The sequence below is a fragment of the Nyctereutes procyonoides genome, unplaced genomic scaffold (assembly GCF_905146905.1).
Source record: "Nyctereutes procyonoides isolate TBG_1078 unplaced genomic scaffold, NYPRO_anot_genome, whole genome shotgun sequence".
In the NCBI taxonomy this organism is placed as follows: Eukaryota; Metazoa; Chordata; class Mammalia; order Carnivora; family Canidae; genus Nyctereutes; species Nyctereutes procyonoides.
This window is the reverse complement of record NW_026575040.1, coordinates 3,586,228-3,611,499: the sequence shown is the minus strand read 5'-3', so window position 1 is coordinate 3,611,499 and position 25,272 is coordinate 3,586,228. Positions and strand designations below refer to the sequence as shown.

Genomic DNA, 25,272 nt, shown 5'->3' with positions numbered 1-25,272 from the left:
ACAATTTTATTTATTTCCAGTAGTTTAGACTTATTTTCTCACCCTACTGAATTACCTAGACCTTTTCAGAACACTAATTTTATGGTTATAGCGTCATCCTTGACCTCTTGCTGACTTGAATGCAAAGTAGTATTTAGATATTAAAACATTTCTAGCTGTTTATTGGATATTCTTTACCATGTAAGGGAGATATTCTTTCAGTTAAAGTTTATTTATTAATATTTTATCAGGATTACATATTAAATTGATTTATCAAAAGCTTTTTGACCTCTTATCAAGATCATTTTTTTTTCCTTTTTGTGATCTATTGACTTGACATTAATGTTGAACCAACAGATTCTTTGGTATCTTTGGTGTTTCTTGCCTTGGGTAGCTTTTAGTTAACCAAGTATTATGTAACAAACGCCATTGTTTAAGTTGACAAATGGAAAAAGTATTTTGAAATAAGGTTTTTATTGTTAAGAGCAATTTATTTATTTATTTATTTATTTTTTTAAAAGGTTTTATTTATTTACTCCCGAAAGACCCAGAGAGAGCACAGGCAGAGGGAGAAACAGGTTCCATGCAGGGAGCCCGACATGGGGCTCGATCTGGGGTCTCTCACGCCCTGGGCCGAAGGCGACGCTAAACCGCTGAGCCACCAGGGCTGCCCGACAGCAATTTAATATAGTTAAAATCTGTGGGTAACTAAAAGATTATATTTATTTTCTCTCTGGATGAAATAAACAGATTGTTTAAGTCGTGCCTATTTGCAGATTGGGCTTCCTTTTTTTCAATAATTCTGATCAAAATGTCCAGGCTGATCGGCTAACAGTCAACATTTACTTACCTATCTGAAGGGACTTTGGTTTAAAGGAGTGAACAAAAACAACATCCTCTTTACCCCCAATAACTCACTCAAACCTGTTTTCATGATTTTGTCTAGTCTAGGCTTGGAGTCTGTCCTCTTAGTTTCAAAGTAAAGAAACGAAGAAAGTGTTGAAGCCCCTTCTCTCATTAAGTCCTTTTTCTGTACTCCCCTTCCTATTCTTTACCTGTTGTGGGGGAAACTACTTCAGTTGGGGTCCCAGTGGTGATGGGAACCTTCATACGGGTCTGGGCAATGAATCTAAACGGAGCAGGAAACCCCAGCAGGTTGGTGAGGCCTTGTATCTCCATGGCTCTCCTCCCACGTGGTGCTAACCAGTCTTGCATGTGTGCTGAGACTGTCAGCCATAGAGCCTGCAGCTCAAGAATCTCCAAAGGGAGATGCTGTTCATCCCTGTGAGTCAGAATTCACTGGGCATGAAGGTTTCCAGAAGGCAGAGCCTGACTTTCTTGTGAGTACAGGAAGATAAGTGTCAAGAGGCAAGCCCTCACCCTTAATTTTTATTTCCTCAAGGCATCCGTGTGAAGGGGGTTTTCTGCTTGTGTAATAACTTGAAATTAAGTGTTCTGGAATAAGGGAGAACAATCTAGTAGGTAAACAATCACTTAAAATACAGTAATTCTGAGCTAATCTCCTTAGATAATAGACTGTATATTTAGGTCAGTTCATGGCTATTGGTATGTACTTGAAAACTTCTCATTTCACCACAAGGAGCCCTTTCTCACTTTTATATAAGGCATAAGCATAAATCTTATCAAGATTTTCAACCTAGGAGTCCTTCTTGTGAACCCAGTGGCAGCTTTTCCATTGTGGTGCCCCATGGCATTGAGGATGTGGGATGGCGATGTAGCTCATTGTCACATTTTTTTTCCTGATGTACCTCAGTTTTATCTTGGGTCCACATGCACTGAGGTGATATTTCTGGCTTCAGATAATAAGTTCAAATTCAATTTTACAGAAACAAACACACAGCAAGGCTTCAGTTAGGCTATCACGCACGCATACAGCATACCCTGTCATTCTTGGAACTACATTCTAAAGAAACCCTAACTGTCCAGACTCCTTCTTATGCATACTCACATATAGATACCTCTAGACTTACACGAGTGGCCTGAGATCTTTGCCATTGATACTCTTAATTGTCTGTTTCTAATGTACAGCTTTCCATCCAGCTCCAAGGTACAGTTTTTAATGTGACTGCATATCAGAGGTTGGATAATAACAGAGTCAGCATGGGAATAGCTAACAGAGATGTCTCCATATAGAGTTTCAACTAGGGTAAGCTTGAAACAGCTAATTAATTGTAAACAGGAAAACAGCTCAACTGATCACACACAAAAAAGAGATACATAGAATTACCAGAAATGGAATGTATAGGTCTCTCTTATCAGTTCTTTTCTCGTCCTTGAGGAAAATCAGCTTTCAATTACTCTTGACAATTTGGGGATTATTCCTCCAAGAGAAAAATGGCTAAGGAAGTGAATAGGTGATACAGGAAAGAAAAAATATAAGATGCCCAATAAGTGGAAGAAAAACATTTGACCTTATTGGTAATCAAAGAAATGAATTCGTACAATAAAAAATCTATGTTCACCTAGTAGAGTAAAAAAAGTTTAAAAGAAGGCAGCCCTGGTGCCTCAGCGGTTTAGCTCCGCCTTCAGCCCAGGGTGTGATCCTGGGGACGTGGGATCCAGTCCCACATCGGGCTCCCTGCATGGAGCCTGCTTCTCCCTCTGCCTGTGTCTCTGCCTCTCTTGTTTCTGTGTCTCTCATGAATAAATAAATGAAATCTTAAAAAAAGTTTAAAAGAATAAGAATCTCCAGTGTTGGAGGGTACAGACAGATAAACTGTCAATGGAAGTAACTGATACTGTCTGGCCTGGAGCAGTTTGGCATTAGGTACCCAAATACACAAGACCTTTGGACCAGCCAGATTTATGTACAAAGATATATAGTGTGAGAACGCCTGCCAAATTTGCCAAATATATTGTGGTTTATAATAGGGAAAAAGACTGTAAATAACTTAAAATATTTGTCAGCAGGGGGCCAGGTTAATAAAGGAATCCTCTTCAGCCATGAAGAGCAATGAACTATATTTTTATTTTTATTCTTGTTAGGTTACCAAACAGTAGTATAGTCTAACATATCCAGTAATATATAACACACAATGGATGTGTGTGTGTATATGTCCTAAGATAGGTACATACTAGAATATTCCCTTTTCATATTTTTCATTGTTATAGGGGTGGTGATAATGGGTTATTTTACACTTAGGATAAAGAGTAAATGAATTACAAAATGAAGAGAACCCAACAGTGGCAGCAAAGAGGGAGCAGTGTCTATTCTTCTAAACATGATACCTGCTCATCACTTGGACATGCCCAGAGTTTACTGACACCTAAATATGTGGCTTTGCCTAATGGCTTTATCTAAAAACTTAAATAGCATAAATTGGGAACAGGCAAACCAGGGGACGTTGGCCTGAGGGAGCTTACAGGATTTTGTTAGCCGTGGCTGGAAACATTCTCCCATTAGCAGAGTGATTTATGTATTTAGTAAGTGGAAAGTCACTGTGTTAAGTTAGCATCCAGATTTTTCTTTTTAAGATTTTATTTATTCATGAGAGACACAGAGAGAGAGGCAGAGACACAGGCAGAGATACAGGCAGAGGGAGAAGCAGGCTCCATGCAGGGAGCCCGACGCGGGACTTGATCCCGGGACTCCAGGGTCACTTCCTGAGCTGAAGGCAGATGCTTCACTGCTGAGCCCCCCAGGTGTCCCAGTGTCCTGATTTCTTTAAAGAAGAAAGTGGACAAAGGCACACCATACAACCGGGTGTCTGATAATGTGCCGACCCGGTTAGAATACCAGACTAGCAAAACAGGAAGCTACTTCTACTAAAATAATGGGTTTATTTTTGTTGTTACTGGTACATCGTAGTTCTGTTTTTAAACTTACAATCAAATAAGTTTGATGTAGTTGCCAAACTTGAACAATGTTAACTGCATCTCTCCCACATTTGCTGATTTGCCAAGAGATGGAGCTCATACAGCAAATTAGAGGCAACGTGTGATTTGTGTGGTAGTCTGGCTTCTTCCCAGATAAAGAGCACTACCAATTACTAGTATGAAATTCCCCAGCTCAGCATCTGCCTGTTGCCTGTTCTCCTGTCTTGTCTGTCAACTTCACTGGTTTGTTGCATGTGCCATCTCCCCAGTTTGCTCTTTTATATACTTGGCTTTAGAGAAATTCTGTTGAGCCAGCCCTGATTTTCCACCTAAGGAATTAGAAGCTATGAAATCTTTATTCCGAAGTAAGACAAAACATTGATCTTTTACTGCAGTCACTGGTGACTTTCCTGGTCTTTTTGGAACGGGCTTTTCTGTTTTTGTTGCTGTCAATTCCCTAAAGGAGATGAATATAGTAGAAGTAGCTCCCCCAAAGGGGAAGAAAAGAAAGACTGGCTTTTCTCTGCCCACATGAACAATCCAGGGTAACTGCTCCTTTATCCATGCCTCTTCTTCCCCTGCGAGCAAAGGGAAGCACTCCCTAGAAGACTGCACGGTAACTGAAAGCACATGACGAAGGTTACCGAGGAGAACTTTGGATTTGTCCAATAGAACAAGAGTCGCATGTTCCGGGTGCAGTTCAGTGGAGTGTCCAGGGAGCAGGCGCTGGAACGCTGCTGCAGCTGTGTGCAGAAGCTGGCCCAGTATGTGACCGTCCAGGTGCCTGACGGGGCCTGCGTGGAGCTCAGGCCGGGTCCCAGCCCGCTCACGGCAGGCAAAAGCCAACGGCAGGACTGTGCACAGCGCGGCCCACCGCAGCCCGGGGTAAGTGGGCGAGTGTGTTGGCTTCAGGGGGCTGAAGTCACAGTGGAATTTGTTGAATCTGTCTGGTTTGTGGGTTAAAAGGGACCGTATGTTGAGGGACTTACTTAAATTGAAGGTTGATCCTCATTGAGCTACCTGTCGGCCTAGAAATTAGATGAGCCAGAAGCCATGGTGTCACTCTAGGCCATGGTCCTCAACGCATGGTCCATGGACTCCTCCCTGATAGCCCTTCCAGGGGTCCATAAAGCCACCCTTATTCTTAGAAGAATATTTAGACGTTATTTGCCCTTTTCACTGTGTCAGTATTTGCATTAATCTGACAAATGAATTGTGAGCAAAGCTGCTGTCACCTCAGTACAGATGAAGGCAGTGACAGCAGACCATGTAGGTAGTCAGCAGTCCTCCCCCTCGCTTGCCCTGAGAACGCACGTGCCCGCTCTGCGTTCAGGAGCTCCGTGGCCGCCTTCGGGGAGGCGCCTGCGTGGCTGTGCTGGCCACGGAGCCGGCCCTTGCTCGCCGGCTGCCCTTAGTATTCGAAAGAGCAGCGTCTGCTTACCCGTAACTGGGTACTCAGTGGACATTTTCTCAAATGAAGTGAGCCTGTCATTTTCAGAAAACAACTAATAGTATTTATCGACAGTGATGAAATAGGCTTTTCAAGTGAACCTTGGAATCTTGGAAACCTCGTATCTGCCCCTGGACCGTGACAGCTTCCCAACCAGAAGACTTTCTTTTCTGATAGTGCTATTAATGAACATAGATGTTTTTCTTTTTGAGACGTAATTATGACAAAAAGTTTCAACATTTTGGAAGATCTGTATAGTCCAGTGAACCAGTATTTTCCAGATGACCGATCCGTGATACTACAAAATCACGCATAAAGATCCATGCAAAGTACAAAATAGTCCAGTGGTTTTAATATAACAGTGTAACAATTCATTAGGATTTTAGATTCTGTGTTACAATTAAATTTTAAGAACCTATCTCTTGTTGAGTTTTGGTGTCCTGTCAAAGAATATCCACAATTACCTGAAAATGCTATTTTAAGATACTTCTGCCTTTTCCATATACGTATCTGTGTGAAACCAAGATTTTCTTCACATAGTTCATCCAAAGCAACAGATGGAATGCAGAAGTAGATGGGAGAGTCCAGCTGTCTTCCATTAAGCTAGACATTCCAGAGATTTTTGTTTTAGTAAATAGGCTTATTTTTCACAAAAATATTTTTAATGATATATAATGGGTTAATTTTTAAATGAATCAGTTTTTAAATTGTTTTCATTTTTAAAAAATTTTTATTTTTTAATGAGAGACACACGTTGAGAGAGAGAGAGAGAGAGGCAGGGACACAGGCAGAGGGAGAAGCAGGCTCCATGCAGGGAGCCCAACATGGGACTCGATCCTGGGTCTCCAGGATCACGCCCTGGGCAGAAGGCGGCGCTAAACCGCTGGGCCACCCAGGCTGCCCTGTAAAGGGGTCTTGTGATCATAAGCTAGAAAATCACGGTTACGGAATTTCTCCTGAAAGAGTACATAGTCTAGCATTTCTTTGGCCTAATCCCAAATGCTGTTAGCATAAGCATCCACCTCTGTTCTGGAGATAAAATTCTAGTTTCAAACTGGGTTTTTTATTTTCTACTTTGAGAAATGATTTTCCATACCTGGCTTTCTGTCCCTTCATCCTGTAAGGGCCCTTAAACTCACTGGATCAGGACGGCTCATCATTGCTGTTTTGTCACCAAGTTTCTGGTTCATAATTTATCGAGGGCAAACATAAATTTACATTGTTTATCATAAGGTCTTTTTCTTTGAACAAGTGCTGATTTCCTCTTGGATGTGTTTAGTTTGCCAAATAAGATTTTGTTTTAGAATTCTTTCCCTTCCTTTGTTTCTCTCTGATCTTTGTAAAGATGTCTTTCATACTTAAACTGCATCTCTTACAAACCCTGGATCTAGTTTCAAACATTTCGCTGCATCACCACCTGCTATATTAAGAATCCTTTCCCTACAAATGGGATGGAGTGGCCTATTATGAGGTACTTTATTGCTTATGATCCTTTGCCCCCTAAATAGATTATCTTCTTTTGTAGTTTTTTTTTGATCCATTATTAGATTCAGATTCTGGTACCCAGTGTATGAGGTGGGCTTGGAACCATTTAGGGTCCTAGAATTTGGGAAGTTGGTCTGGAATGCCTTATAAAGGCAACAAAGATGCATCAGGCTAGAACCTAACCAGGCTACCCAATTATCTAAATGTAAGAGGACAAACTGAGGCTACACCATGGAGTAGCAAACGCAGGTGGAGGGTTGTGAGCTATAGCAGTGGATGGAGGCTCTAGCTCTCTAATTTGGAAGCCTGGTCCCAAATATCTAGATAGAAGTATCCCCAAAGTGGCTAGAAATTTTTCATGTCTTTTCTTGATTCTGTATTCAGGGACTTTTCCAATCATAATTTGGAGTTATAGGCATGGTTGTGCAAAGACCACAGGCTGTAGAGTCAAAACAGATCTGGGTTTGATCCTGACCCTGTTAGTGGCTGTGTGATCTCGTGCGAGTCCCTGTACCTCATCTGTAACATGGCGTGATGGAAATGCTATATATACAGATGTGGTACAGCACCCGGCCAACATCTGAATAACATTATCTATTATTTTTTAAAAATATTTTATTTAGGGATCCCTGGGTGGCGCAGTGGTTTGGCGCCTGCCTTTGGCCCGGGGCGCGATCCTGGAGACCCGGGATCGAATCCCACATCGGGCTCCCGGTGCATGGAGCCTGCTTCTCCCTCTGCCTGTGTCTCTGCCTCCCTCTCTCTCTCTCTCTGTGACTATCATAAATAAATAAAAATTAAAAAAATATATTTTATTTATTCATGAGAGAGAGGCAGAGGGAGAAGCAGGCTCCATGCAGGGAGCCCGATGTGGGACTCGATCCTGGGTCCCCACGATCACACCCTGGACTGAGGTGGCACTAAACCGCTGAGCCACCCGGGCTGCCCAACATTATCTATTATTACAGTTCTTGCCAGTACTGTTACCCCCCAGATCTGTGTTCCCTTACTAATGAACAAGTCAGTGTGCCGGTTAGTTAGCAAGGGTCAGAACTCCCAGAGTCAGTGGGGCCATGATATGATGAGATATCTGAAGCTGCAGAGCAGAAGACAAAACCACTGGTTTCACTTGCCAGAGTGCAGACACTGTGAAGCACTGCCTAGAACATTCTAGTCTTCCTAATGACAAAAACATCCCCAGGTTTGCCCGGAGCTGCTGCTGTGCAAATTTGGCATCATGCTCCCTTTTCTCAGAATCCATCTTAAAGAGTTGCAAGCTGTGGCCAAGTTCTAGTCATCTTGCTGCCCCCCTGTATTCAGGAGTGTCATCTCCCTAATACCTCTATATTTTGTCTGAAATAGTTATCTTTTTTGCAGGTAGAGATAATTCCATGTCTTTCTATTTCAAGTTCTTGAGTCCTTTCCCAGAGCATTTTGTTTTTACTTTTCCTCAGCCTTGTAATTTTGCTAATTGTAGCTTAACCAAGTGTTTCTCAGCCTGAGGCCTTCTAAGGCAACGTAGTCTACCCCGAGAGAGGGGCACAGGAAAGAGAATGCAGTTCCGAGGTGAACTCTCTTTTGTTAACACAAGAAGTCCAGGAGAAAAAAGAGCCAGTTACTGTGTGCACAGAACCTTCCACATCTGCACACTTGAGTGAGGACAGTCTAACCCCCGAGCTACCCTACTAGCCTCAGGTGCTTCCATCACACTTTTGTTCAGTGTTTATGCAACACGTTTGGTTGATGTCTGTCCCAGCCGTCTGAGGAACATGGTGGGAGCTGACCTGGTACGTATGCTAGGAGGGCATCACCTATCAGAACCAAGAGATATGCCAGGCATGGGAGTCTGACTTTTATTTTCACAGATGAGGAGACTGAACAGAGAAAGGGGGCTCGAGCCGCCTAGGGACTTCTGATTTGAGTCCCCTTTTTGCTCATTTTTAGTATTCTTGACTAGCTTTTCCTCCCTCCCTCCCTTCTCTGCCTCTCGTTTTTTGATGCTTCCAGGTATACTTTTCTCTAAATACCTACTGACTAGTGACAGCTTCCACACAGGATGCAACAAAATTTGGCCCCCTCTGACTTCTGGCAGCTAGAACACGCTGCTGATGGGGGCACCTTCCAGGGAGGGCCTTGGTCTCTCCCCAACATGATCCCAACAGGTCACACCTGGGGTGGGCACACCTGTGTGTGGCAGCCACAGGTGTCTGAGACCTGGGCGGACCTGTGGACGTGGCTAGGAAGGAAGGGGTGGGGCTTTGGGGATCATGCTGTTAAGTGGAAGCAACCTTCTGGGCCTTTCAGGCCTCCAGACCTCCTCCTACACTGGGAGGATTTTATTTGCCTAGAAAATATCCCATGTCCTACCCAATAAAACTGCCTCATCACATTGTAGATTCTTTTTTTTTTTTTTAAGATTTATTTATTCAGAGAGAGCGAGAGAGAGGCAGAGACACAGGCAGAGAGAGAGAAGCGGGCCCCACGCAGGAAGCCTGATGCAGGACTCGATCCCGGGTCCCCAGGATCACACCCCGGGCTGCAGGCGGCGCTAAACCACTGCGCCACCGGGGCTGCCCTGTAGATTCTTTTGAAGTGGCACAGATTCTGGAACATCCCTGCACTTCCCACCTAGCATAGGGCCCCCCCTGGGCTCGGCCCCTGCACGGTGAGCCTGAAGTCTTATACCAGCCTCCATTCCAGCACCCCTGAGGTTCCGTTATAATCACTGTTTAATAGTTTGATTCTCCGTGGCCCCTTCGCTTGCTCACCTGTGTCCAGTGTGCGTATACAGTAGGCACAAACGTTATTGAATGAAGAGATCTTGGTATTAACAGAACTCATTCCCTCAAAATGTCTAAAATGAGACTTAAGTTTTATTAAAAGCATATGGTTGTCTTGAAATGATAGCCACCCCCCCGCCCCACCATCGCTTTGTTTTCCTGCAGTGACCACGTGTCCGGGAGTCAGAACTCTCAGGAAGGGACAGATCATGAGCAGACATGGGCGGCGGCCGGCGGGCGAGGAGAGCGGGTGGGCACGGAGGAGCCCGGCGACCCAGCCTCCAGCCCCTGCCCCCGCCCCGTTGGACCCAGGACGCGCTCCGAGCCTTCGTGCCCGTTGCTAACACTCTCTTTTTTCACCTGAGCACACGTGCTGCTACTGCGACGGGATGGCCGGTGGTGGTTGATCCGTTCGACTCGTCCCCTAACTGCAGGTACCACAGAATCCAGAGAAGCCGGGGCCGCGTGGACCAGCCAGCAGGAGCGCTTCAGGAGGAAGGGCCCCCGTGAGTTGGTTAGCTCAGGTAGTGCCTGTTTTCGTTTTCTTCTTTGGTCATAAGCACCGTGATCTTGAGGAGTCTGCCTCCGTGTTCACCTCCCTGCGGAGCAGTAGCGCGAAGTGCCGGTGCCCGAGGTGCCCAGTGAGGGGCTGCCTCTGGAGGACGGGGGCGGTGTCAGGTCGGGATCAATGACCACTTCCCCAGAAAGAGGAATAGAGGGAAGAACTTCCACTTAACTTTGGACAGGAAGTTTGAGAACTAGTCTCAGACAGGAGTTTGGAATTGGGTCAACGATGGTTTCTGTAGGGACAAGCTTCCAGTGCTAACAAGGTCTCCGCCAAGGGTGTGTGGAAACCCAGGACTCAGCCTTGGCAGCGCAGGCTTGTGTTCGGACCTTGCCCTCACCTTGCAGTCTACTGTTACCAAGGAATCCCACAGAACCTATTCATTCCGATTCGGGGTTACCTGATGCTGCGCTGCTGGGAGCCACTTGAGGCCACTTGAGGCCTGTCTCCTCACTGCACTCTTAGGCCAACAGCGTATGCTTTGCAGACAGTTGTGCCTGGAAATCATCAATATTCAAGAATGAATTTTATTGGAGGGAGAGCACATGCGCGAGCAGGGGGCGGAGGGAAGGAGAGGGAGGATCTCAAGCAGACCTGATGCTGGATGCAGGAGCCTGACATTGGGCTTTACCTCATGACCTGAGCTGAAACCCCGAGTCAGATGCTTAACTCACTGAGCTACATGACACCTCTGAATTTTTGTTTTAATGTATTCACTAAGTGGTGCTAACAGTGGTGTAAGACGGAAAACACGGGTGTTTTCTCCATCTGGCTTCCCACTAACTCAAAGTAAACAGTCCCAGAGGTAAAAACTTAAGAGGTAAGAAGACTGAGTAAGAATTCACATCTGGTTTTTTTTTTTTTTCACATCTGTTTCTTTTACTAACTCCGCAGCCACCACAAACACCACCACCTCAAGGCCTCTGTCCAGCAGCAGGACAGACTCCACAGTGCCCCTCTGTGTAGCCTCATGTTCGCATTGTGGTTAGAGGTTGCGCGAATGAGCGGCTGAGGAGACGAGAGCCACAAAGACATGGAAACAAGGCAGGGTGCGATGTCCTTATTCAGGAAATGTCAGTTGCTATAAAAGGTGTATCTTAGCCTAGTTTATTTACATAGTATGGAACCACGTACAAACAAGAAAAAGCACCAAGCTGGCAGCTCAGAGATGCTACTTGTTGCTCTAAACTTCTGGAAAAATCATTCCAGAAATGTCAGAAGGTAAAACTTTTTGGAAACCAATTTAGCAATATGGGTAAAATTTAATGTTATGTCTTATTATCTAGAATTCCATCTCAACTACACAAACATGCACATAGGGAAGGATGTTCTTCACAATGTTGATTGTAGGAACAAGATTGGAAACACCATAAATGTTCACTTATAGGATACTAAGTGGTTTTAAGTGTGTGGTATACCCGCACTTACGTGAGATAAAAATGCAGTCCATAAAGTGATATCCCCATCTATTAACATGGAAAAATATTCACAACACATTAAGTTTTTAAAAAGGCTTATTACAAAGCAGCATGGATGATTTTTGTCATAAATACAAACACACAAAATAAGTTGGAAGGAGATACACTGACCTATTAACAGTGGCCCTCGATGGAGAACTTACATGGGGCCCCGTGTTACTTTCATGCTCTTCTATCTTAAGTCAGAGAAGCCGGTTTGAATTTAGACGAGGAAATGTCTGTTGCGGATAGTTCTTAGAGAAATCTCCACCGTGTGCGTACACACCAAACCACGCCATCCACAGACCCCCTGCCTAGGAGAACAAGTGTGAGGAGTCCGGGCAGCAGAGGGGACACAGCAGAGCGGGAGCCCCCTGTATCATACGAGACGTGGATCCGGTGTCGCCACATCTCCCAGATTGCCAAGCACACAGACTTTGATTTGAACTCTAATATCTAAATATTGGCAACTTATTCAAGTGGTTTTAAAACACTGGAAGTTACCAGTGTTATACATACGCATGGCAATTAAGCAAGTGAAACACTGCTCAATGTTAAATGACCTCATTTATGACGTTCTGGAAGAGGCAAAGCTATGAGGTATGGAGAACAGATGAGTGGTTGCAAAAGGAGTGGTTGCAAAAGGTTACGTGTTCGACACCAGGAGTGGAGGTGGTAGCGTGAAGAAATAGTCCGGGGTTGGGGGCGGGGGGAGTATGTGGAGCCGTGTCTTGATTGTGACCGTAACATGCCTCTCCCTGTCAGACTTCATGAACTAGACTAGAAAGACACACGAGTGAGCTAATTCTTTCCTTCGGATGCTCAGTTTGTGACCCCTATTACCTTCAGAACCCACTCTCCACGTGGTGAACTGCTCACATCCACGCATCTGTGAGGTGGGAAGGATGAACCAAGCTAGTGCGTTCACTGACTTTATCCAGCCACAAAATGTTAGCACAGTACTTACTCTTGGTTACAGCGGGATCTTAACTTTGTACATCATTTCATTAATGCATTTGAAATACTTAATGGACGCAAACTGATCTCCCTTGCTGGGTATAGTTAGAAACATTATATAAAGGAACCCTATAAAACACTAATTTTTGGCCTATGTTCCTCTAATATTTCCATAAAGCAGAGTTTTCCTGTGTTCTATTCAGGCTGTTGCTTTTGGCCATAATCTCTAATAAAACTACTCTTGTGAAATCCCCATAGTCTCTCCTGGTGTCCGAGGAGCTGCCCCCGGTCTATGAACAATCTACGTGGGACGCCGAAGAGTTAGGCCCCTTTCTACGCTTGTGCCTCATGGATCAGAATTTCCCCGCATTTGTGGAAGAGGTGGAAAAGGAACTCAAAAAGCTCACAGGATTGAGAAATTAACACTCCATGTACATACAGAACTAAGGAATTTGAAAGCACTGGAAAAGTGCTTCCTCCTACGATATGAGAATAAAGAGTGTTATTCCAAACACCTTTTATCAATGTTTTATTTTTAAAAACAGGTGAGTCCACTTTTTTATACATCATTGCACTTCAACACTTACACAAAACACAAGTACATGCATCTATGGTTACACACCGTATGAGAACCCTGCCGGGCAAGAAACCTACACTCAACCGTTAAATCAATGTGAAAAAAATACAGTGTCAACCCCGGAGGAGAACTAGTTGCATAGAATACCATGCTGTAACATTTCAAGGTCATTGAAAACAAAAGGAAAATTATAAAAGTTTGCCTTAATTGAATGTACAATAAGGTTCAACACATCAGTGCAAAAGGATTTAAGAATTTACATGATTTAACAAAAGAAAAGAATCACTTAAAAAGCAATCATACATGTATACTGCAATTCAATATATCCATTCAGTGGAGTGTTCCAGCTTCTTCCAAAGTCGTAGGTTAAGCCCTTAAAACTATAGATTTCAGTTTATATTACTCATCTTTATGTACCAGAACTGCACAATTTTCCTCATCTGACAACATACAATAAGGAATGAATATCAGCAGCTAAAAAAATGAAACAAGCATTTATTTTATTTTGGATTTCTCCCACCCCCAAAAATATAAATATATATATATATATTTATATACTGTATATATCTGTAGGTTTTGCTGTACTTTACAAAAATGTTATCACTAGATGGCAGCAGTGCAATTTAGAGCTTTGCCAATTTAACAGCTGCATTAAGTAAAAAATGGCGCATGCACAATCCGATCCTCAGAGGACCTTTTCACTTCTACTTAAATATTTTAACAAAGGGGGGAAAAAAAGCAACATTCACAGCACATCAAGCCCAAAATAGTTTACACCTTCTACACTGAAGCATTGTTTGTTTAAAATGTACCTGACTAGGTCACCCTTACAGGAAAGGCTAAATAAGGCATGCTTTAGACAGTCATTGTGGTGTTGCTCACTTGAAAGGGGAGAGAACCAAAGAGGTCCAAGCAGAAAATTTAGCAGGTCATGTTGCCACCAGTTTCAGGAACCTAATGATCTGTAAAGAAAAAGTACTTGGAAATTAAAAGGGAATCTGTACCGTCACTTAAGACCACACCAGGTGCCACCCACATAAAACAAGGCTTCGGTTCAAACAGCATGCTCAGGGATGTGGTGTGAAACTGCCATCTCCATGTGCCAACGTGGACAGTAGTCCGGCCCAGCTGTGCGTGGCCACCTCTTTTGCCTTGCCCTCACAAGCCGTGTGGGACCCGCTGGCCTCTGGGAACAATCCACCTAAGTTGACATTCTTTACCTCTTTTTAAAGATACAGTTAAAGGGTGCAAAGTCTTTCTTTTCAAAACACCATACATATTCTGAAATGGCATTTACAGAAATGTGTGGAACAACACAGCTGAAACGTTCCTTTCCAGCTGCTGTACTGGATGGAGGGCAGAGAGAGAACCTGCTCCATCAGTATCGGCTGCTCTGAAATGAGCTACAAATCCCACAACATGACGCCAACTACTGAAGAATCTAAATAAAGGTCAACAGAGGCACATTCATTTGAATGTAATTTTTAAAAAATTTAAAGGAGAAGGCCATACTTACATTATAAGCAGTATTTAATTTGTGTTTCTCTGGCGCAAGTTTTTATCTTTGTGATTGTTGGTAGAGTTGGTTTTCCTTTGGAGGAAAAATTGCATTATACAAGTTAAAGTCAGTAGCAACTCTTGAAATTAAAACACATGGAAATACAGGGATCCTTTCACTACCATCCCTGGTGTAGTAAGAACTTTTACTGCACGTATCATGCAGAAACATACTCTCTAAAGTGCTTCTACAGCTTCAGTTAATCCTTTTGACTCCCAAGGCAGACGGGATCCGGGTGCTTTCCCTTTGATTCACAGACTGTAATTACTAGAAAGGTAACAACAGTAGATTCTTCTCTACTGAACACCACAGTCTCTCCTCAAATGATAAAAGATGATCTCGTACGGACAGGGCTGTGCCCTCCGGCACTCTGCCAATCTGCGCACCATGTGCCTGCCTCTCTCTCCTTAGGTCCCACCTCTGGGAGATTTTGCTTATCTTGGACGGATTCAAAATTTGCCGTACTGTCTCCCTTGGATGCCACTGTCAGCGGAGCCTGGTGGCCTATTCGTGCTATCGTCCAGCTTGAAATTAACTTTAATAAAACTGGATGTCTCTGATATATCAGTTATTTTCCCCACGTTATCAACTTAAGCATACAGGATGTGCAAATTTTTCAACAATTTCTTGCATGGCATTCCACTTCATGTTGTTAGAAAAACAAAACCGCACCGCCTGTCCTGGGAATCAAATGGCTGTCCATCAGCTCCCCAGCCGTGTGGCTAGGGAGGTCTACACTATGACACTCATTTCCACTCACGGGCTCCCCACAAAACCTTTACTACACATTCAATTTAACTGCAAATACAAAACTACTGAATCAATGTCCAATAAAGTACTTACATTGGCCCAGCTGGTTCATCGTCTACAAGGTGTTCAGTTTTTTAATAATCCATTGAGAGACAGGAGAAGAAAGGAGAAAATTGTGAGACTCTACATAAGAACTACTAGAACAGCAAATGGCAAGTGGCAAACATAGCTATTCATAGCATTTATTCAAGGCCATTCCATCTGGAGGTGCAAAACACTCATGGAGTTATTACTTCTAGATTCAAGTTTTTAATGGCAGGTATGTTGTTTCAATGGTTTTAGTTAACACTTTGAATGCTTGTCATGAAAAACTGCAACTGTAGCGGACAGATAGGCTGCAATATCAGTATATTCATCTTGTCCCCAAGTTCCAGTGGTTCACTCTTAAATAGATGAGAAGACAAACCAACATTTCAGTTGTAAAATCCTGCTGTTTGTTTTCTTGTGGTGAATGCATGCACAGTTTTGGCTCAGTCCTGCAATGTAGATGGATGTGTATGTTCTATACATTTAGCCACACATCCTTACTTCCCCAAAGGACACTGTCCTTGCTGTTTTGTAATCTTTAGGAGACTTCTTTGGTCTGGAAAAGGAGATTGAGGAAGAGAAAGCCATAATAGTCAACCTAATACTGGGTCAGCCCGGCTGGGCCATGCCAGCAGCAAGTGTATGCAAACCAGAAAATGTTCTGTGACACACCAGGGAAAGCTGGATAGTGGGGACATCCCTCTAGAAAAGACTTCAGACAGAAAGACGGGCTCAACTCTTGAGCCCTGGCCAAAACCAGAACCCCAATCCAGATGAGCCATGAGATTTTTTTTTTTTTTAAACCAAAAAGCTGACATTATCTGAGCTTAGAAGCCTTCTTAAATTGGTATTTCACAATTCTGATTTGTAGGTTTTTCTTTCCTGTTTTGACTAAGGGCAATTTGGTTCCCTTTGGGCAGGTCTATATGTACATGGAATGTTTTTTTAAAGAGGCCCACAAAGGGGAGGGAACAAGTAAGTGCTCTTAGTTTCTATTTTACGAAAGTCAGGTAGACTAAATGATTCAGAACAGTTTGGTTTCACTGAAGGCTTCTAGAAAACCTCTCAGCAGGATTCCACAAGGGGGCTTGGTGCACATGAAGCAGTTATGGAGGTCACAGTCTCAGTGTAGGCATCTGCAGGAGCACACGTCAGGAGTAATGTCTGTCACAGGGAGACATTGCTCCACCTGTTCCTTCGAGGCAACGGAGAGGCAAAGCCACCGCCAGCACACACAGTGACTGGAGCAAAAAAAGATTAAAAACAAAAAACAAAAAAACAAAAAAAACTAACCACAAACCAATGACTTATCAGCCAAAACAATAGGCTAGCGACACACCAGTGTCCACAGGATTCTGCTACTAACAACAGTACACTATCAAACAGGTACAGAGAACAAACCAAGACTCAAGGACACCCGAGACATCTGTGTGCTGTGAATGCAGTGGGGATCGTACAGACACACCAAGACCGACACACACAAGCCCTGCTTCACTCTGTCCTCACCACAACGCCCGAGGCCCTCAGCATCCAGGCCAAGCCAGCTCAGCTACATGCTAGGAACTAAGCACTTCGGGGACTTAAAGATAAAGATCCAGGAGCAGACTCCGCAGAGTTTCAGTGCTCTGGCTGTGCACCGGGAAACAAAATTCTAAAGCAAGGTAATGGACAAGAAGATCACCAACCTACTCCCAACAGGAAAGGCAAAAGCAGGAGGGGGGAGTCGCGAGAGCCAAGCTAATCTTCTCAAAGCATCACGCGGTCCCAACCGACCCAAACACTTTACACACGCAAGCTTTTCTTCCTTTTGGTGGCGGGGGGGGACAGGCCCTGCTGTCTGCCCAGTGACGTCACTTTCCAGCCCAACAAGCCGGTAACGTGCAAAGGGCTGCATGTAGGGGTTTTAGCAACAGTGGCTCTGGTGCAGCTGCCATGCCTGCAAGTGGGAGCAGGTGCTGGTCACACTAGTGTCTAAAGTCACTTCAGCTCTCTCCCCAAATCCAAGGAACCAAGAGAAGAGCCTCGTGTCTCCTACTGTCCTGGACTGAGTCACAATCTGCGGCACCACTCTCCCTTTACAGGTCAGACAAAAATATACAACCTGACCCTAACAAGGAAATCAGGAGAGAGGGAAAGAACAGAACTACAGAAAAAAAGGTACGAAAATTAAAAAGTAAATGAGGATTAAACAGCAAACTGAAATCCAAATTAGTCGTGAAAGTGAATGAAGTAAACTTGAAGAAAAGTGTTAACATATGAACTGTGCATCGTATAGACTGAAGCGGAGATTAAACAAACTCCAAAAGCATGCATATCGCTCACTTACCACCATGTTTTAAGGGTTTGATGCAATTGAGGGGGGAAAAAAAAGAAGTCATAGTAACCGACAAATATCAACATACCCCCAAACCCTCAGGACAAAAGATAGCGGCTTAAACAGTGGCTCTCCTCTTCGCCTGGGGGTTACTCCCAGCCACTGGCTAGACGAGAGAAGAGGACTGGGGAGAAGGGAAACAAGATGCTTCTGGAATCCATCTTAGGAGAGTGAGGTTCCTGGTGGAACTGACCTCCTCCCAACCAGATGTGCTACGGCCTTCGCTCCCCTACATCCCACTGCCTCCTCACCCGGAAGGGCACCCTGCGAAGCCCAGGAAACCACGCAGTACCCGTGCGGGAGCACCTCCAAAAAGATGGCTTTCTAGTCAGAGTGACCAAGGGTTGACTGTGTGGTCAGAGCTCCTTTTTCACTGCCTCCATCTCACCGAGGATTATGTTTTCTAGTTTCTAAACCTGCTTCAATTTTGCCTGATCTCAGCAGAGTCACATTAAACCAGAGAGAGATTAATGGTTACATCCAGTTGCCTTTCATTTTTGGTCCCACTGTATTTTCTCCGTAAGGTAAGTTGTCACTGACTCAGATGACCCCTAGGTTAGGAGACAATGACAGGCATGTTTTGCATGTTAATTTTAAAAGTCACATTTCTTGGGACACCTGGGTGGCTCACTGGTTGAGTGTTTGCCTTCGGCCCAGGGCATGATCCTGGAGCCCCAGGATCGAGTACCGCATCGGGGTCCCCATGCGGAGCCCGCTTCTCCCTCTGCCTGTGTCTCTGCCTCTCACTTTCATGAATAAATAAATAAATAATCTTAAAAAAAAAAAGGTCACATTTCTTTTCCAGCACTCCTAGCCGGCTGAAAAGCTTCCTATGTTCCCAACTAATACACTTCGTGAACATTAGAATAATTCTTATTTGTAGAGTGTCTAAAAGAGTTTGAATGAATCAGAGACACTAAAAATGGTCCCCCTAAAACCTCAGCTGTCTTCTCCACCAGTAACTTGAGAAGTCCCTTTGAATTGCTTATAAAAATTACCCCCCTAATGTGAAAACAGAAACTCTTTTTCATGCCACCACTTTTCTTAAATCAGGTCCTCTTGTTTTCATCTGAGGTCACTAAAATGTTCAGTAGAATCGAAGGCCCCAACAATGAGGCCGGTAGGGAAGGCCCCATCTCCCAGATGACTGGGGAGGACAGACCCAAACACACATGAATCCCTCTCTGGGTTCAGTCAGCAGAGAACCAACAAAGAAGGAAGTTGTGCTCCAATCATGTAAAGCTGTAGGATGGATGGAAGGCTAGGGGGATGCTGACTGGACCTAGTCTTTTTAGAAAAGATAATTATCATTTAACATTTTCAGAGAATGTAGTCAAGAGCTAAGGTGAAAAAAGTCTTTGATTTGACTCTATGACTCATCTGTTACTGAAAACACTGAAGGTAAAAGGTGACATGCAGATAATCTACCTATAAGACAACCCATTGGGCACTGATCCTCAGTGAGACCACAGTAGTGCCTTAATGGGACTTAGTGTGAGTTTTGCTTATAAAATGTCCTGAGTAGACTCTAGTAAACTAAGAGACAGAACTCTTGTTTTTTCTCCTGGAAGCCACTAAACCTTAACCCTAAGCATTTTCTATGTGAGAAATCTAAAGCAATATTTGCTTTTCTGGTGAAGCATACTCAGACTAAACTTACTAAGTTCAAATTTGTGCATGTGTATGGTTTTAAATTGTTTAAATTGTTCACTTAGTAACAATTTAAAGAGGTGAGGGGCTGAGTCACCAAGAGCTCACAGACTGCCCAAATAGGAATACTATGAGTTTTACATGAAACAGTTTCATATAAGAAAAAATTCAGTGAGTCAGAAATAAATCGTAAGTCTACCCTGATAATAAAGTACCTATTTTGGCAGAGAAAACATGTCAGGCACATTAAAAAAAAAAACAAAAAACAAAAAACACCATTTTCACAATGGCATAAATAAGTCAACAGTACCACAGATGGTTATCTGATAAAAATCCATGACCTCTAAAACTCCAATCTGTATCAGATCTAAGGTACCTCTTCATTCATCCCACAAAGGAGTGCATACCTCTATCTACATGTAGCCTCGGGGAGGGGTATGAGGGCAGAAAGCATGAGGGGGCTGGTCTTACATGGACTATATAGGGGTTGAGGGGAAACTGGCTGGGAAAAAAAGCCACGGCATAAGGAAAACTCACTGAGGAACAATCAACTTTTTTTTTTCTTTAATGATTAAATCCAAGGGGACAATAAATAAAGAGGCCACAGGAGTAGGAAGCGGTGAGAGGAGGAGGGAGACAAAAAAGAAAACGGGGGCAGAAATGCTGGAGCAAGGCAGGGGTGTGGAGATGGAGAATGGAGCCTGGAGCACGCTGGCTGTCGGGAAGGGAGCGGAGAGGAGGTGAACACTGCAATAATCCCAGCGTCCCAGGTCTGTCGTCCCAATTCAACAACAGAAAAGTAAATGCTGCTTACATTCCAGTTCTTCCAAGAGACCAGAGCAAGGAGATTTTACTTTGTACTTACCCACGTCTTTTATGTAGGATTCATCCACTTCTATAAAAATTTCACTTAAAAGAGGTACCTTCCCTTCGGGAAGCCATTCAGAAGACTTGCTGACCACACAGGTCTCTACTACCTAACTGGCGGCCCCTGGAGTTCGAGAGCCATGGAGTTCTCTCTCTCTCTCTCTCTCTTAAAAAACAAGAGCTGCTTCCTCGGGCAGGTGTCTGCACTTGTCAGATCCAATACCAACCACCTCTGAAACCTAACCCGAATGCCTCCACATGTAAGCGAGCAACCCGGTAAACAAAGCGGCTGCCTACGAGGAAGACTGGAACCTCTGAGGGGAACATGCTAAGCCAATGGGTCACTCTGCCAAGGGAGTGGCAGCAGCCTCGTCCTATAATAAAAAATCAGGTTCGAAAGCCTGTCTTTGCCTTTTCTTCCCTTTTTGCTTCTCTACCTTTCCAAAGGGAAGGCTGAGCAAGGTGTTCAGCAAAACCAACCCATTCTGAAGGGATGACAAGTCCCTGCAGAATGGGACAGCCGCTCCTGGAGAGCCAGAGGGAAATGCACACCACCTCCCTTTACTCGCAGGCCGACAGCTAAGAATTCTGCCTTGGGATCCTAATTTGTAGCAGGAAAGAGAAAAACTAGAGGGAAAAGCATTCTGCATGTGAAGATCCGGAAACGCCGTTCACCTCACAGAACAGCACCCCTGGGGCCCCACGAGGAGGCATGTAAAGTCCCGGAGGCACACCAGCTCGTGCAGGGTGCAGGGAGCAGGCCCACGGGCTTCCAGGGGACGTCCCCTTGCCCCTCCCTTTGCCCCTCCGCCTGGTGCACTGCGGATGACGTGCGCGGGCAGGGGCGACCCGGGCTTCCCAGGCGCCTTGCTAGTTTCAACAGACGTCACCGCCGGCCTCATTGTAATGCTCTCTTCCACCTCGGGCAGGCAGAGAGATTCTGGAGGCGCTGAGAAGAGAGGAAGTAACGGGAAGAGGCCATTGCCCTCAAACACGGCCTTCCAGAGAGGCTGAAGCCACCAGCAAGGCTGCACGCCTTCCGAGGGAGCACCGGACCTCCCTCAGGAATGCTCCACGGACACACCTGATGGGGGCTGCAGTCCTGCTGGTCAGCTACTCTGCAGGCAGGGCACAGAACCCACAGTGCACAAGCGCAGGCCCAGGACGGTCACGCCACAGTTGGCATCCTCACCATCACCCGAGGCCAGCCTCCACTGGACTTAGGCGCACACAGCGACAGGCAAGTGGTGGTAATCGCCGGCTATTAACTTGATGGCAATGTCACCGGGTGGAAGGGGCAGAGCTAGTCAGGAAGCTCAAAGTACTACTGACACGAGTCTCCAGCAGCAGCTGCCCCCCGACTGTAATCCTGGGGTTAGAAATGGTGTATGACCCAAAACCCCCCCAAAGCAAAACACCCACCACAAAGATTTCCTAGGGCTTTCCTGACTGAAACATGTCCAAAAATCTAAGATTCTTGTTCTTTCCCACACTTGTTTTCACTGTAGTCCTGGTGTCCCTATCCAGTTCCACCTCCGGCCCTAAGTCAGCCTGAGGGTGCCACCTCGGGGCACAGGCTCCAGGTGTTACTGCTGAGCTGTCTGGGTCTTCAAACTAGAGGTGATGGATGCATCAGACTCCACCATTCTTGTGGGACAGAAAAGCCAAATGCTTGGTACCTGCTTCACCCAGAACCTTGAAAACCCATCAAAGGGACCAACCAAGGGAACTAAAGGCTGGCTTGCTCCAATGGCTCTTCTCGAGAATGGTCTGAAGGGGTTGGGGCAGTAACCTACAAGGGCTCTACCCGGCAACCATGTGACAACCAATTAGATACCTTAAATCTGCCTGCAAGGCCAGGTGGCCTGCGATCTTGGGGTGGCTTCTAGGCTTGACCTGGATTCTCCTCAAGCTCAATCTGCCTGATGATCTGTATCGAAGGAGGACAGAGCTGAACCAAGAGACTGGTGGCTGCCTATTCCCCATCTGGGGTCTGAAGGGCAGAAGGGACCAGGTCTTGGAAAACACCCAAACGGAGGGACCGAGCTAAGGATAGCTCTAGATGGCTGATGTTAGCAGTAGGAAATGAGAAACCAGTATGAGAATTCTCTTCTCCTTTTGGGATCAAACCCCAACACTCTGAGTCCTTTTTGGGCGCTTGGAGACCATCCCTAGGAACCAACCCCCACATTACAGCTATTTTGTAGGGATGCTCTTACCGTCAGGAACTTCATCCGGCCTCTTCCTCTTCTCATACACAACAATGATCACCACAAGGATAATGATTTCAGCCAGAATTCCCAAAAAAGGCCAGAGTGGGGCCAGGTGGCTCCGTACCCTGAGGATGGTGACAACGGAGGCAGAGCCAATAGAGTTGGTAGCATTACATTCATACTCGCCAGGGTCTTCTGTGATCTGGAGATTCACGATGCTCAGCTCAGTATAATTTTCCTTGTTGATGATGAAGAAACGGCCGGAGGTATTGACAATGTCCTGCTCGGGGGCAGAAAAAGTAAGAACACACAAAGGTCAGAGTAGGTGAATCCGTGTGCAAGACAAGGTGGCAAGGTCCTAGCAGGACCACTGGCTGGGATGAGGGAGCAATGTCTAGGACCATCTTTGTCCAGGGAACTTGTGAGCACTTCATTACCGGCTTCCTTTCAATAACAACAACAACACATCAGCAAGCTTCTGGCAGAGCCAGGTTAAAGCCTCCCCTGCCATGTCCTCTAGACTTCTCCAACTTCTATGAAGTGAATGGAAGTCCTACCCTGTAGCCTCAGAAAAGACCAACTCAATCTAGAAAATGCTACTTCAAATACAAGGGAAGAGACCATCACAGGAAGAAGATGGAGAAGGAGGGGTGTGACCTCCGCAGTCAGACATATATGCTAATCTCAGGCCTATCTGAGGACTTCAGAATTAGCACATCTATTTCACACTTGGTGAGTTCTGACAAGTCGTCTTAAACCTCCTCCAGAAAGAATGCTAAGAACTTGCTCCTAGTCAGAGTAGACAAAGTCCTAACTTCTCTTTCCTTTAAGAATCAGAAGGATAAAGGAAAGTTTATTCAGTCAATCAACAGCTATTTACTAACGTATGCTACGTGTTTCACATCCTACTAAGGGGAAGGGGAGACAGAAAGGAAAAAGTATGACACAAAAGTGAACAAGGAGGTTGGCCTTAAGAGGGAACCAGACCTCCAAAGGGATGGTTACAGGAACACGGCAAGAAGCCCCAAGAGACGGCACGTACTGAGTACTGTGGGGCAGAGAGGGAGTGGCCAGTGCCAGAAAGACTCAGGGAAAGCTTCACAGAAAAGCCAGCTTTTGCCCTGGGTGGTGGGGAAGAGAGGTGATCAAGCAGGACAGGAGTGCTCCAGGCTCTTGTGGGAAGACAGAGGGGAGAGTACACAAGCAGGGGTTGAGGTGGAGCTGGGACAAGCGTACAGCACTGGGGTAATGGCAGGCAAAAGTGGAATCGTGTGTCAGTTGTTAGGCATAAAGCATAATCAGAAATAGGGGAAGAAAGGGGAAGATAATGACGTTTAACTATAGCAAACAGTGGTGCCTGTAACTGAGTGTGGGTATGGCTGAAATGGCAAATCAAGCCTTCAAAATAAATTATTCCCTGAAGCTTCAACTCGAGGACTTAGAAAGCTGCCAGCTTCTCCGACCCCTGCTCTACTGGTTCACTAAGCCCATGTTTTTCACTTATGATCAGAAGGGATTAGTTTTTTTTGTTGTTGTTGTTCCACAAGCCTTTAACCTGTAGTTTTTGAACACCATCATATGCAAGAAACCTTAACCTTTTCAATCAATGCATAATAAGATAGTGAGTGGGACCTGTCCTATTGCTACAGAATTGATGACTAAGGAGAAGCATCAAAAGTACCCCATAGTCTTGGATGAAAGTACAGCACAGGGAAGAGAGTCCGTAATATTGTAATAACAATGTAACAGACGGTGACTGCACTTAATGGTGGTGGCTACTGCATTATGTACAGAATCGTCCATCGCTACGCTATACACCTGAAACTCCTGTAACATCATATGTCAGCTATACAGTAGTAAAAACTTTTAAATATATATAAATATTTTTTAAAGGGTATCTTTTCAAATACCATTAAATTAATTTGTACTTAGGACGTTTTCACATATATTTATAACAGTGACTGATATTTAGGTTTCAGTATGAAAGACTGTGTTATCTTATTCATTACATGATCAAGTCTTCCACAGTGCTGTTCATTTTCCCTCCATCTCATCTGTCAAAGTCTGCCACCATTTAACTGCTTTTTTGGTATATTTCCGTATTTTTCCAGTTTTTGTTTCATTCATTTTGAAACTGTATTATGTAGCATAAAAAATCATGACAGCTTTGTCTTTATTGTGGATTACACCTCTTTTTTTTTAAGATTTTATTTTTTTATTCATGAGGGACAGAGAGAGAGAGAGAGAGAGAGAGAGAGAGAGAGAGAGAGAGAGAAAGGCACAGACACAGGCAGAAGCAGGCTCCATGCAGGGAGCCCGATGTGTGGGGCTCGATCCCCAGTCTCCTGGATAACGCCCTGGGCCAGCGGGGCTGCCCCTGGATTACACCTCCTATGATAAAAAGGAACTCTTCTGGTTTCATGTTTATTTGAATTTCACTTTCTGTAATGTTAATATTTCATTTATTCTACATTATATACTTTCACCATATACATCTTTGTCCATGTTTGTTTTAATATTTCTGTACTATTGTTATATGCAGATTATCTTTAAGCAACATTTTGTTATATTATTTCTCTGCTTTTTAATGAGGATGCTGAAAACTTTGTATTTAGTACCACTGTAATTTTTACATTTATTGTCATAAATTATGGTTTACTTAAAAAAAAAGTACCCCATTATTCTC

At 44.5% G+C, this 25,272-nt stretch overlaps 2 protein-coding genes across 2 annotated transcripts in view; one reads left to right on the top strand and one right to left on the bottom strand.

The window, feature by feature from the left end:
- The window catches only part of REC114 (REC114 meiotic recombination protein), a 107,242-nt gene extending 94,265 nt beyond the window's left edge, over positions 1 to 12,977 (top strand). The window contains exons 4-8 of the mRNA XM_055319617.1: positions 4,489 to 4,701; positions 5,150 to 5,259; positions 9,697 to 9,832; positions 9,966 to 10,055; positions 12,769 to 12,977. Coding sequence (XP_055175592.1) covers positions 4,489 to 4,701; positions 5,150 to 5,259; positions 9,697 to 9,832; positions 9,966 to 10,055; positions 12,769 to 12,933 — 714 coding nt within the window. The 3' untranslated portion in view covers positions 12,934 to 12,977. The remainder of the gene's footprint in view (positions 1 to 4,488; positions 4,702 to 5,149; positions 5,260 to 9,696; positions 9,833 to 9,965; positions 10,056 to 12,768) is intronic.
- A 45-nt stretch (positions 12,978 to 13,022) lies between these two features.
- NPTN (neuroplastin) overlaps positions 13,023 to 25,272 on the bottom strand; it is a gene marked incomplete at its 5' end in the record, with an annotated part of 33,173 nt that continues 20,923 nt past the window's right edge. The window contains 4 exons of the mRNA XM_055319834.1: positions 13,023 to 14,049; positions 14,604 to 14,678; positions 15,489 to 15,510; positions 22,593 to 22,866. Coding sequence (XP_055175809.1) covers positions 14,618 to 14,678; positions 15,489 to 15,510; positions 22,593 to 22,866 — 357 coding nt within the window. The remainder of the gene's footprint in view (positions 14,050 to 14,603; positions 14,679 to 15,488; positions 15,511 to 22,592; positions 22,867 to 25,272) is intronic.